The following is a 12,432-nucleotide window of genomic DNA, read 5'->3' as shown; positions in this document are numbered from 1 at the left end:
AAGAGTGAAATCTCACTAATGAAGGGTGTTGCGGTTGGTTCTTAATACAGGCCTTTCTTTATTGTTTAATTACTTAAATAATTCTGTTTTTCAAATTAATTGGCTTCATTCTTCTTTGACAAATAAAAATGTATTCAATGGATAGGATGTGTATTTACTTAACATTCTAGTGATTTTCTACTCAGTTTTGTATATCATATAAAAAGTGCAACTTATAAAGAAAGATCTGCCTCATGTCCAGACATTACAGCATATCCATCCATCTGGTGAATTCTCAGGGTCCCCTGCCTGGCCACAAGATGACACTTGCGGAGAGTCCAGCATTCCTCATTTGCCTTCATTTTAATCGACTTGTACTTGATTGACACCCCAGCAGGACACAGTGGTCTGAAGTTGGATGGATGAATGACTGCTGGTGCCCCCTTGTGGCGGTGCAAGTAATGAATGACACACAGGAGCTCACGTCTGGACAGTCAGGTCTTTTACTTGTGCCAAAGGGAATGTGACAGTTTAACAGAAGACTTACAATGGCTCGCATCGGCTACAACGGTTAAACATTATGATTGGTTGGCAGCAATCAGGTGACACCTGGCTTGTTTATGATTGGCCCATGCCAGGTACCAGGCAGGGGTGACTTTACAGCAAATACCCCATAATAGAAGGATGTGAACACAGCTAAGTATCAGTGCCCTCGTCTTCCTCCTGCTGCAAGTCGCCTTTCGCAATGTTTTCCACACACACACCCCCCCAGCCATTGTCTTTATTATCCCCCTCCATTGTCCAACAGCACAATTCTGAGACCCCCAGAAATGAGTGGATGATCACCCCTCAGCATTGTGAGTATCACTTGATGACTGTTTCATTTGTATTATTTCTGTGTATTTATCTTGCATTGCCCGGCGTTATTTCTCTCTTTTTATGAATTTGTTATTTGCAGCCCAGGGACTCTGCGTCCGTCTTTATGAAGATCATCAAATAAGAATAAATTGCGCTGAATTGACTTGAAATTGAAATGTTTGGTTGGTCAGCAGGCCTGGACTGTGCAGGGTTGGCCGCTGCCTTGAACCCATGCCTCTCACATTGTGCCCTGCAACTCCCATTAAGATTCAGAATCACTTTATTGCTAGCATTCGATTACAATGGAGGGACCGAGGGGTTGAACCCACAGCTACAGTCCAGTCCAGTCCAGTCCGGACCATCTGCTGACCTCTTCTGCTCCCACCCCAAGGTTCAGAGTTCGTCTCTGAGGTGCAGTGAGGTCTTAGCCATGCGCCGTTTGTACTCCTCCTCAAACCTCTCATTCTGGGCCACAGTCAGGTGGTTCTTCCAGTCGCCGACTTTTCCTACAAGAGTTTTTGAAAAAAACAAAAAAAAGTCATCATGACCAATCAGAAAGAGAGACAAGACAACAGACCACCGAAGCCGATGTCACGTCATGTGACTACTGGTCGTTGGGGGTGTCACACTGCGCTTGCTGGCCTCGTGGCCACGCTGTGACCATTCACATGACTGAAAGTCGCTGGCCATGCCAAATGTAGTGACTCCATTAAGACTTCCCCACACAGTCTCGTTGGCCCCTTTTTCTGCCTGGCGGAGTCGGCGCTGTATGAAGAGTTAACAGGTACGACAGCCACAGTCTCTAGTCTTCTTTTTCCATTCTGTTGCAGTACATGAAACACAAGACATCAGACAGACGAGCGCCTCTTCTGTTTATGAGGCCCAACACACCTCCAATCCTGATTCCTCCTCCTCCTCCCTGCACTCTGTGCGTCGTACTTGCAGATGAGCCTTCATTCCTTGCCAGCTCTCACTTACACAGAGCCACCCCTACGACTAAAGACAAAGGCTGACCTGATTGGTTTTGTCACAGCGAGTCACTCGGTATGTCACACTAGACGATTGGATTTCAGAGAAGTGAACCATCGACTGCCTCTAACTTGCTAAGATGTAAATGAACTCTACGACTGAAAATCACCCACTGTGACGTGTTCTTAAGTGGCACCAACCTTTCCTCATGAATCTCGAGATCTGCAGGTTCATCATAGAAGGCGGCATCGTGGAGTGGTTAGTCATGGGGTTGTCCTTCATCTTATTAAAGGAGGTGTGCTCCACTATCTCACTGATGACATCTTTCTCCAGCGTCTTACCCAGGAAACGGGCCACCCTCTGCACCTCCCGCACGGGATCCTGAAACACCAATAAAGATCAGTTTGGGAGATCTGTAGAGCACATCAGAACATCAGAAAGGGTTACTGGTGGGGCATGTGACCCGGTACACACCTGTATAATATCCTCGTAAAACACATATAGGATGGGGTGTTTCTCCCTGATGTCCCACCAGGTGGTCACATGATCAAACCAGGAGCCAAAACCCACTGTTGATAAAAGTTCAGATGATAATTTACTGTGCAATCCATCCAGCCATCCACTTCCTGAGCCTGACTAAAGCCTGTGCAACTTACAAACGTGACTCACTGGGAGTGAGTTATGGCTGTGACCACGCCCGTTGCCCCGCCTCCAGCTACACCCTTACAAGGGCACACCCCCAGGTGTTTAGGTCTTAGCCACACCCCCTCTACCATAACGTTGTGTTGACGGAGTTTCTGAGTTCCCTAAAAACTTGGAACAACACGTTGAACGATTCAAAGAAAACGAACCAACTGGAATTGTCAAAATTGTCACACAACACTGACCTGTCACCATAACTAATTAAATAAAATACAAAATCCATCCTGGTGCTTGAACTGCATTTGAATTAAAGTGATACACATTTAGTATATTTTGTTTGCTATTTATTTTCACAAAAAGTGACAATTTATGTGTCCTCCAAGTTACAAATCAACGGCGACCTCGCGTTTCTCCAAAATTCACGTTGAACGCACCGACATGTTGAAGATGAAACGTCACAACTCAGATCTCCGGACACTCGGGCAGCACGAGAGAACATGGGCTCAGTTCTCAACCAACTTCCTCATTGGACGGTCATGTCATTGGGGGCGTGGCTACTCAAAGGGGACTCCAGCCCTCAGTTAGGCTGACTTCTTCATTTTAGGTTTTGCCTTCATCTTTTGTTACTGCGTCTTTTGCGCCTGATTTTTCCAGGCGTTTTCTGCTTTTTGTTTTAATGTGTAGAATTTCTGGACTCCCTGCTTGACCCCACTCCCTAAATCATGCAGCTGTTTTCATAATCATTCTGTCAGATCCAACTTTAAGCTGTGTTTCTTAAAATGCCCTCTCCCACCTGAAAGACCCCCCGTTTTCAAATGTTGGTTGAGGGTAACAAATCAAAAACGGCAAAGAAATAGTGAAGAACATTCAAAGGGAGGGTGCAGCCAGGGTGGGCGCCATCATTAAGGTGGATTAGGCATTCGATTAGGGCACAAATCATGGACGGTGGCAGAAGGAACCCGAACCCAATTGCATGGGTTAGCTACCAAACAATCATTTGGCACACTAATAGCTTGGCCTATGGCACACAATAGCCTAACGCTGGCACTGGGTGCAGCTGGCAATGATGTGACTCAAGAGCAAAGGACGCTGAGCCGGCAGAAGCCATGAAGGTCTCTTGAAGAGCTCACTCACCATTTCCAGACAAGTAGTTCTCAAAAAATTCTTCCCAGGTTCCCGGATCTGGAGCTGCAACACGACTCTTATGAAAAAAATAGTAGGAAACGAGGATGTCCTTGGCATTCCTGGCAACGTAGACAATCTAATTTAGAAAGACATAATGGAGAGAAAAAGAAAATGGTAAAATGTGGTAGATTGTCTTTATTTGTAAAACAGTTTGTACCATCAGCCCAGTTATCAGGTAAGACTTCTGCACGTTAGAGAGAGGTTAGGAGCACACACTGATACAGCGCTTCACCGCACCCATCACACGACAAACCAACTCAGGGGTAGCCCCGAAATGAAATTCCAAAGCAGAAACTGACCGGCCAGCTAGCCTGGAGGAATACAGGTGACCAAGATGGACGGACTGAGGGGCTGAAGGCTTTGCATCAACGCTACGTGTATCTGCTTTGACAAGGGAGCGTCGCGTTAACCCTGTGCTGACACATCAGAAGAATCGTTTCAGTTTATTTGAGCTCCAATATCAGGGAGAGGGGCACTTCAGGTCTTATGAGCCTTCCCCCCACCACCAATGGCATAAATCTGGAGTGGAAGGAATAGGATGACTTTATGAACCTCTGGATATGGGGAAGGCTTTCAGAAGCATGAGCACCCATTTGGCATCCAGGAGGAATGCATGGGCTGGAATGAGGGGCCAAGTCGTGTTTAAACAGGAGTGGAATGAACCTGGGGAGTAGGTCCTGAATTACAACATCTCATTGGTCCAGGAGGTACATCAAGGGAGCTGCACCAGCATACATTTAGGCAATCAAGGAGACTCTCACTCTCTCTCTTGAATACCTTCTGTACCACGTGTCCAAGTGCCATGGTGCCATCTCTCTCAATCCATCCAGAGGCCATGCTGGACAAAGGACCAATCTACACACTACGACAGGGGGACCCCTGCTAATCGAAACATACCCGGGTTGTTTTGATATTTTGTCACACTTATTGGACTCTGCCATTTTGGGTACATTATCTCTAATGCATGAATACATGTGAAATGTTTCTCCTGCCTGTCCTGGAAGAATAAAAACACAATAGGAGTTGGGAAAAGAGGGTCACCTTTGGCACCGAGCCATGACAAACCAGAAGAAAAGCAGCATATAACAAGTCTGTCACTTCTCTGAGAACTGGCTGGTTCAGGAGAAGGACATAAGAAAGCTAAGTGACCACTTAGAGGCTCCTGGCAGTGTGTGCCCAATTCCATGCTGAGAAGAAGAGTGAGCCCCCAAAACAGGCAAACTCCTTAGGGTGGCCCAAAATGGCTGGGAATGACCCTGGTAAGGAGAAGCACATTGAAGTACAGGGTACCAATGCACCAAAGTAGAGGGCAACATGAAAGGTGGCAGCTGTCTCATTCTGGACAGCCAGCCCAGTGATGTAGTGGACGTATGGGCAGTATGGGCAGGCCAGTTGCTGCAGGGCCCATTGGTGCTAGGAGGTCCATGGTAAATGCATGGTGGCTTTAGGATTAACATGCTGCCCACCTGACAACTGTGTAAAGGTGAATGAAGACCAGCGACCTTTCATGTAGTTTACATGCCTGATGTGTCTCACTGATGGAGGTCGTTTTTAATTGAATTTTATTGACTTAACTGTCATTTACTTGCACCAGGGCCCACCTAATTCTATCTTTGTCACTGAGCTGGCCCTTCACTAAAGGCAACGGCTCGTCATTCTGGACAGCCAGCCAGCTGCTCACCTTGCAGTTGTTGTCCCAAAAGGACCGGGGTAGCATCTTCACTGGCAAATGACTTTTCACCAGTCGAGGTGATGGCATGGCTTCCAGGAGGTCCACACCTAATGAGGAAGAGAGGGAGAAGTGTGTGGAATTCATCGTTTATCTTCCATGATGCCACTTAGTGGTTTGTGAATCTCACCTGAGGGTAAAAGTTCTGAAGCTGCAATCTCCAGGAATGGAGCTCGTCTTAAGTTGGGCAGCGTTTGAATTTCTTTGGTGACTCCTCCTCTGCGAATGCAGTCCACGATTTCAATCATCCACATTGTACCTAAGGAGACAAACTCAAAAAGGTGAAACGTTTCCTTAATATCGCCATGTCAAAGAGAGAGATGACCGTCGAGAACTTTAACACAATGCGACCTTCTCAGAGGCCCCGCTGGAGATCAAAGACCAGTCAGTGTACTAAGATGGAGAGCCACCTGGTAATCCAAACATTTTGGACGCTTGACATGAACCACCTTTGTCACACTCACTGTACTCTAATATTATTTATAATTCTTATATAAATGTGTAAGTTCTTCTCCTGCCCGTTTTTGTACTCTGTCTTGTTGCCAGAGCTTATAAAATATACAAGAGCTATAGATGGGACCCCAATCTTATACAAGGTCATGGAGGGCTGGGGACAGTCCTGGCAGCAGTTTGTCACAGTCCCCCTGGGCCAATCAGAAATCACCAATGATTGAAACTCAATTTCAGCAACACAGTTTTCACTTTCAAATCTTTGTTGAAACAGGCTGACACAGCAGGGGCGCCCTCTGCCCCAAAGAACGCACTTGGGGACCTCAGAACAGACCACAGAATTAAGGTTTATTGTATGGCGCGGATACAGACCATCTCAGATGGAGCAATGACAGTCCAGCAATGGGCACCTTTTTCTTTATTGTGATCTGGAGAGGTAGAGAAATGCTCTAGAGAGGAGAGGAATGAAGGTCAGTAGGACCACCAAGACAGGTGGTCAGTGGAATGGAGAGGATGAGGGAGTAGAGTTAATAATTTTATAAATAAATAATTTTTGCATTTATATAGCGCTTTTCTCACTACTCAAAGCGCTCAGCAATTGCAAGTTAAGGGCCTTGCTGAAGGGCCCAACAGAGCAGAGTCCCTATTGGCATTTACGGGATTCGAACCGACAACCTTCCGATTGCCAGTGCAGATCCCTAGCCTCAGAGCCACCACTCTGCCCTCTGAGTTGGTGAAGGTGGATGATTTTAAGTTCTTGGGATCAGCAGTACAGAGTAATGGGGATTGTGAAAGAGACGTGAAGAAGAGAGTGCAGGCAGGGTGGAGAAGAGTGTCAGAAGTGATTTGTGATGGGTATCAGCAAGAGTGACAGGGAAGGTCTACAGGACGGTAGTGAGACCAACTGTGTTATATGGGCTGGAGACGGTGGCACAGCAGACAGAGCTGGAGGTGGCAGAGTTAAAGATGCTAAGAGTGGCATTGGGTGTGACGAGGATGGACAGGATTAGAAATGAGGACATTAGAGGGTCAGCTCAGGTGGGATGATTGGGAGACAAAGTCAGAGAGGCGAGATTGCGTTGGTTTGGACATGTGCAGAGAAGAGATGCTGGGTATACTGGGAGAAGGATGCTAAGGATAGAGCTGCGAGGAAACGGGAGAAGAGGAAGGCCTAAGAGTAGGTTTATGGATGTGGTGAGAGAGGACATGCAGGTGATGGGTGTGACAGAACAAGATGACAAGGACAGGAAGATATGGAAGAAGATGATTCGCTGTGGCAACCCCTAATGGGAGCAGCTGAAAGAAGAAGAAGACAATTCTTATCATTTGAGCCAAGATTCTTCCTCATCTGACTTCTAGCATTCCATTGATCTAGTCCTGCCCTTAATTCATCGCCCATTATATAGATAGATAGATAGATAGATAGATAGATAGATAGATAGATAGATAGATAGATAGATAGATAGATAGATAGATAGATAGATAGATAGATAGATAGATAATGTCAAAGGCACTATATAATAGATAGATACTTTATTAATCCCAAGGGAAAATTCACATACTACATACATACATTATCTCTCGGCTGGCTGGGTGTCAAACTCTTCACTGTCCATCATATCTGTCTGACAGCCCCTACCTGCACCCCCCCCCCCCCCCCCTTCTTTCCCAGCGCTCACCAATTATTTACAACCCAAGAGTTCACACTCAAGGGGGTCCGGTCTCTTCTCAACTCTCCTGCACATCCAGACTTGAACTTGTGAGATGATGGTGGTCTGTGGCTTATTCAGGGTCATAAAATACTGTATATAGACATGAGCTGTTTAACTCCTAACTCATACATCTTAATACTTAATAAAATATAGGGTCTACTTTTCTTATGTGCTTTCAATACTATTCTAATACGCAGAGATTACCAATTTTAAGAATACAATTTTTTAGATCTGCTGGTATGGACTAATTTGAACATTCCATGAATTGTTAATATGAGGGTCCTAATTGCCACATTAGTATGGTGTTCTTATGGGGTCTTGAACTGAAAATGATCGCAGCCCACACTAATGTTTTCACATCCTTTATGAAATGATCTCTGCCTGTCCTCACTAAAACAACCAAACACGCGTATGCCATCGAAGTTTACCTACACCGCGCATGTGTGCGTTGGTGGAAAAGTCCTTGAGGGGATGGCAACGCCATCATAAAACTGTAGCGACCAGCTAATTATTTGCCTTTTGTGTGTGTTTGCAGCACTCAGACTTCACGAAGCACAGCTTAGATGAATACGTGTGAGCAGCATGGCCAGCGCCATGGCGAGCAGCTCCTCTGTGTTGGACCACTTAGGGAATGAGACGCCAAGATGAGCAGAATCCAATCAGGGAAGGGCCACGTAATGAGTGTGAAGAAATCAGAACGCGATTAGAATCTGCAATTTCACAACGCCGTGATTTCACTCATCCACAGGAGTGCACCACTCTGGAGAGCGTCTTCAAAAGTCTCCATTTTTGTTGAGTGGTGTGGACGAGAGGCACAAACAAAGACTAACATCGGCATTTTTCAAAGAAAACACAACAGTGTGGCCGTAGTCTTAGTGAAAGTGTCCTCTCAGACATGAAGCTCACCCAAACGCTTTCACCTCTCACCTGCTTTGGGGTAGGAAACAATCAGAACATCGTCCGGCTTGGCCTGGAAGTTTTGAATCTTTCCAGTTGTTTCAAGGAAGGTCGAGGCCATTGGCACTCCATCCACCATACGAAGGGACGGACGCTTCATTTTCAGGTAACATCCACTGGACTCCCGGTCCTCATGTGCCGCCGAGTTGACTCCTCCGGTGTGAGACATCCCTGTTAGGACACACAAAAGGGTGCCACCTGACAGATTAGCCTTAGGGAAATTCACATGACCCTCCATCTCATTCATTCATTCATTCATTGCCAGACATGCCTATTCAGGGTTGGGTTAGGGTAGGCGGGGGACAACTGGGAAAGTGGGGGGTCCGTCTACTGCAGGGCTTACACACCCACACCAAGTCAAGCTGGGGGCATATCTGGGTGGAGTGTGCAAGATCTCCCCATGCTTGTGTGAGTTCATCTTCTCCATAGGTTCATAGGGTCAGAACACATGGAGCTTCGTACTTGAGTGTGCTGATCAACATCCCACACGCATCACCACATGAGTCACCACATGAGTCACCACATGAGTCACCACACGAGTCACCACACGCGTCACCACTCTCGGGCGCCATGATCACCGAGTAGAACTGCTTCACCTGCAAAGCTTTGTCTTCCTTACCTGTAAAATCTCAAACCAACACGTTGCTGCAGGTGTTTCTTTATTTGCACACAAACTCCGTGGTCTCGATCTGTGAAAGACGCCAAAGGCTTTCCTGCCGCAAATCTGCCGGGTTTACCGGTGACCTTGTTAGCGATTTTTTCCCTGGAAAGTATTGTGTTTAGACTGATTTTTTTCCAGCACCCCATGATGCTTTGCAAGGGCAATGTGACATCACAGGAGCATAATGAGTGGGGATGTCAGTCAGAGGTGGTCAATCCATTAGGTGACACAGGCCAGTGACAGTCACCGGGGGTCACCTGCTGTTTATGTAAATGAAGTGGCGCAGGCCCTAGAATACTACAAACCCCCCCCCCTGCAGTATGGACACCAAGGGGTGCTGTTTTTGTAATACAAGGGGCTCTAAGGGGGGACCCCCCCCCTCCCTCCACCAGTCCTCTAAGTCAAGTAACACTGAATGAGCGACTATGGAAGTTAAGGGGCTCACCATTTACGTAAGTCAAGTGGCACGCACTCTGGACCTTACATGGGGGGTCCACATGCTGTTCTTCTAACTCAAGGGGTGAATGATCCAGACACCGTGGGGGGGGCTTTGAATAGGCTGTGTCATGCATTTGTACCCTCAGCGTACCCCCCCTGCCCTGCCCTATCTGCTTTGCGCCACACACATGAGGGGTGTCACTTCCCGATGGCTGGATTTCCACCCAGTGTGTGTTTAAGAAGTAACCTCGTGGGGTTTCATTAGGGGGTGCGATAGCTGACCAGAATGAGAACATCATGAACACACGTTGTGCCTGCTCTGCTGGATTAAACACGTTACACTCCCCACTCTTTAGCTCAGATCAGGTGGTGCCAGTGACGGCCCCCCGAGTGTAAAACGCTGACCCCGCAGACTCTCCGGGTGTTGGTCAGTCGGACTGACAGGAGCTCAGACAGAAATAAAGGAGTTGGAGTTCAGTTTTATCTCCAAGAAGTGCAGCAGCTCACTGGCTGTCTCCCTAACCCTTAGCCCCCCGGGACACCTAAGAGACCCCTGCACCACTGCAGTCCACTCAGAACGAGTTCTGCTTCTCCTTCCCCTTTGGCTTTAATGCATTTCTCTGAGTTCTCCATCATTCATGAACCAAAATTCAGAGGGGTGGTCTCATCACCACTAACCAGTATGCCGTGGTGGGTGCTCAGTCAAGAACCCTGTGGTGTTATGCAGAGCTTTCTAAAGACCCCCTCAAAGCCCCCCATAGATGCAGTGCTGCTCTTTTTGTATTTTGACAACTGAACACAAAGCGGAGTCGCACAGCGAGGCAGTGATGGGATCGGAAATCCTCTGGATGTGTGCAGCTCCTCTCACCCACTAATAGTAAGGAATATCTCAGAATGAACTTCTGATGTCCTACAATGGTGCTGCTGCTCACTTCTCAGATGTCTGGCAGCAAATTCTAGAAATCTGAGTAACCCAGCACATTGGCGACTGTGCACCGGTAAACGTACCCCACTTGGTTAACGACGTCATAAATGTGCCAGTTGGGTTAGTTAGTTTCTGAATGCTTTAGCTGGGGTTTCCCATTTTTAATATGATTGGATGTGCAGCATGGCGACCGCTTCTTCTCGTCTCTCACTTGCCTATCACGCCAACAGCAAACATGGCTGAGATGAGGATTATTTAACAAGCAACGAAAAAATTGGGTTTAACATATGGAGTGTGGTAAGGAGACCGCTGTTCACGGCCCTGTATGGAGTCTGCATGTTCTCCCCGTGTCTGCGTCGGCGTCCTTCCACAGAACTTAGAAGAGCGGGTTTGCTGGGTTGCTGTTGCACTTCCACCTCTCGCCCTGTCCCGGTATCATCCGCACCTTGTGCCCTACGCTTGCTGGGATTCACTCCATGAACCCGATTTAGAAGACGGACGGATGGGTGGTCGAGGTTATGTCCCAAGTAACTGATCTGGCAATGGAAGAAGTTAAGTGAAATGAACAAAATGGAGGGATGAGAGCAGAAAAAAGTCCAAGAATCAGAAAAGAATTTGGAGAAATGACAGCAATGAGCAGAGAGCCGGGGCTGCTGGAGGTTAGTTAAATGGCCGCCACTTCGTTACAGAAAGTCCAAAGTTCTTCTGTTGTGTGTCTGCAGTGCTGAGTGACAGAACTTCACTAAAGTTAGTGAAAATATTTACAGGAAAGAAACCGAAACGTGTGTCACACTGACGGGGGGAACCCGTCTGGCTCTCCAAAGGAACCTCCACATGACAGCTACAGAAAGAGCGCTGATGGATTTACAAGGGAAGTACATTCCATAAATAAACGGGATGGCAACACATTGGGAAGAAGTTCTTTAAAGGACTCCTGCTGTGGTTTTCATTATCTTTTAGTAGGCTGCGAGGAGCCTGCAGAGTCTTAAAGGTTTCTGTTTTGTTCCACGTATTATTAGGGACTGTCCACCTTTACACATCCCCAACATACAATTTCTCATATATCTATGGAAGTGAAGGTCTGTGATACGGTTTACATATTCGCAGCTGGAGATCCACAAAGGGAGAAGATGAATGGCGTATCATAAAGTAGTTTTTATTTCTGAGCTTTCAGCCCGGCCAGGAGCCGTCATCTGAGGATAATGATTAGACGAACAAGAATCAAAGGCAATGTATAGCAAAAGTTACATGGGGGGGTCTTAGGTCAGTGTGTGTGTGGGGGGGTACACTGAAAGCTCAGGAATAAAAACTGCTTTATTATACATCATTCATCTTCTCCCTTTGTGGATCTCCAGCTGCAAATTATATATATATATATATCCATCCATCCATCCATTGTCTCCCGCTTATCCGAGGTCGGGTCGCGGGGGCAGCAGCTTGAGCAGAGATGCCCAGACTTCCCTCTCCCCGGCCACTTCTTCTAGCTCTTCCGGGAGAATCCCAAGGCGTTCCCAGGCCAGTCGAGAGACATAGTCCCTCCAGCGTGTCCTGGGTCTTCCCCGGGGCCTCCTCCCGGTTGGACGTGCCCGGAACACCTCACCAGGGAGGCGTCCAGGAGGCATCCTGATCAGATGCCCGAGCCACCTCATCTGACTCCTCTCGATGCGGAGGAGCAGCGGCTCTACTCTGAGCCCCTCCCGGATGACTGAGCTTTTCACCCTATCTTTAAGGGAAAGCCCAGACACCCTGCGGAGGAAACTCATTTCAGCCGCTTGTATTCGCGATCTCGTTCTTTCGGTCACTACCCATAGCTCATGACCATAGGTGAGGGTAGAACATAGATCGACTGGTAAATTGAGAGCTTCGCCTTGCGGCTCAGCTCCTTTTTCACCACGACAGACCGATGCAGAGCCCGCATTACTGCGGA

At 47.4% G+C, this 12,432-nt stretch overlaps 1 protein-coding gene across 3 annotated transcripts in view; it reads right to left on the bottom strand.

Moving 5' to 3' along the window:
• Positions 1-466: 466 nt before the first annotated feature.
• LOC114661626 (sulfotransferase 1C2-like) overlaps positions 467-12,432 on the bottom strand; it is a 17,674-nt gene continuing 5,708 nt past the window's right edge. For 2 of the 3 annotated variants that reach the window (XM_028814762.2, XM_028814761.2), the window contains exons 2-8: positions 8,452-8,652; positions 5,493-5,621; positions 5,315-5,412; positions 3,583-3,709; positions 2,281-2,375; positions 2,007-2,187; positions 467-1,343 (exon numbers count right to left, since the gene is read on the bottom strand). In XM_028814762.2, coding sequence (XP_028670595.2) covers positions 1,231-1,343; positions 2,007-2,187; positions 2,281-2,375; positions 3,583-3,709; positions 5,315-5,412; positions 5,493-5,621; positions 8,452-8,650 — 942 coding nt within the window. In that variant the 5' untranslated portion in view covers positions 8,651-8,652 and the 3' untranslated portion in view covers positions 467-1,230. Of the gene's footprint in view, positions 1,344-2,006; positions 2,188-2,280; positions 2,376-3,582; positions 3,710-5,314; positions 5,413-5,492; positions 5,622-8,451; positions 8,680-12,432 lie in introns of all 3 variants that reach the window. The other variant, XM_051934769.1, reaches the window with a different exon arrangement.

Source organism: Erpetoichthys calabaricus, chromosome 12, assembly GCF_900747795.2.
Source record: "Erpetoichthys calabaricus chromosome 12, fErpCal1.3, whole genome shotgun sequence".
NCBI lineage: Eukaryota > Metazoa > Chordata > Cladistia > Polypteriformes > Polypteridae > Erpetoichthys > Erpetoichthys calabaricus.
Note: the sequence above shows the minus strand (reverse complement) of the source record. Positions and strands in the feature narration are given on the sequence as shown.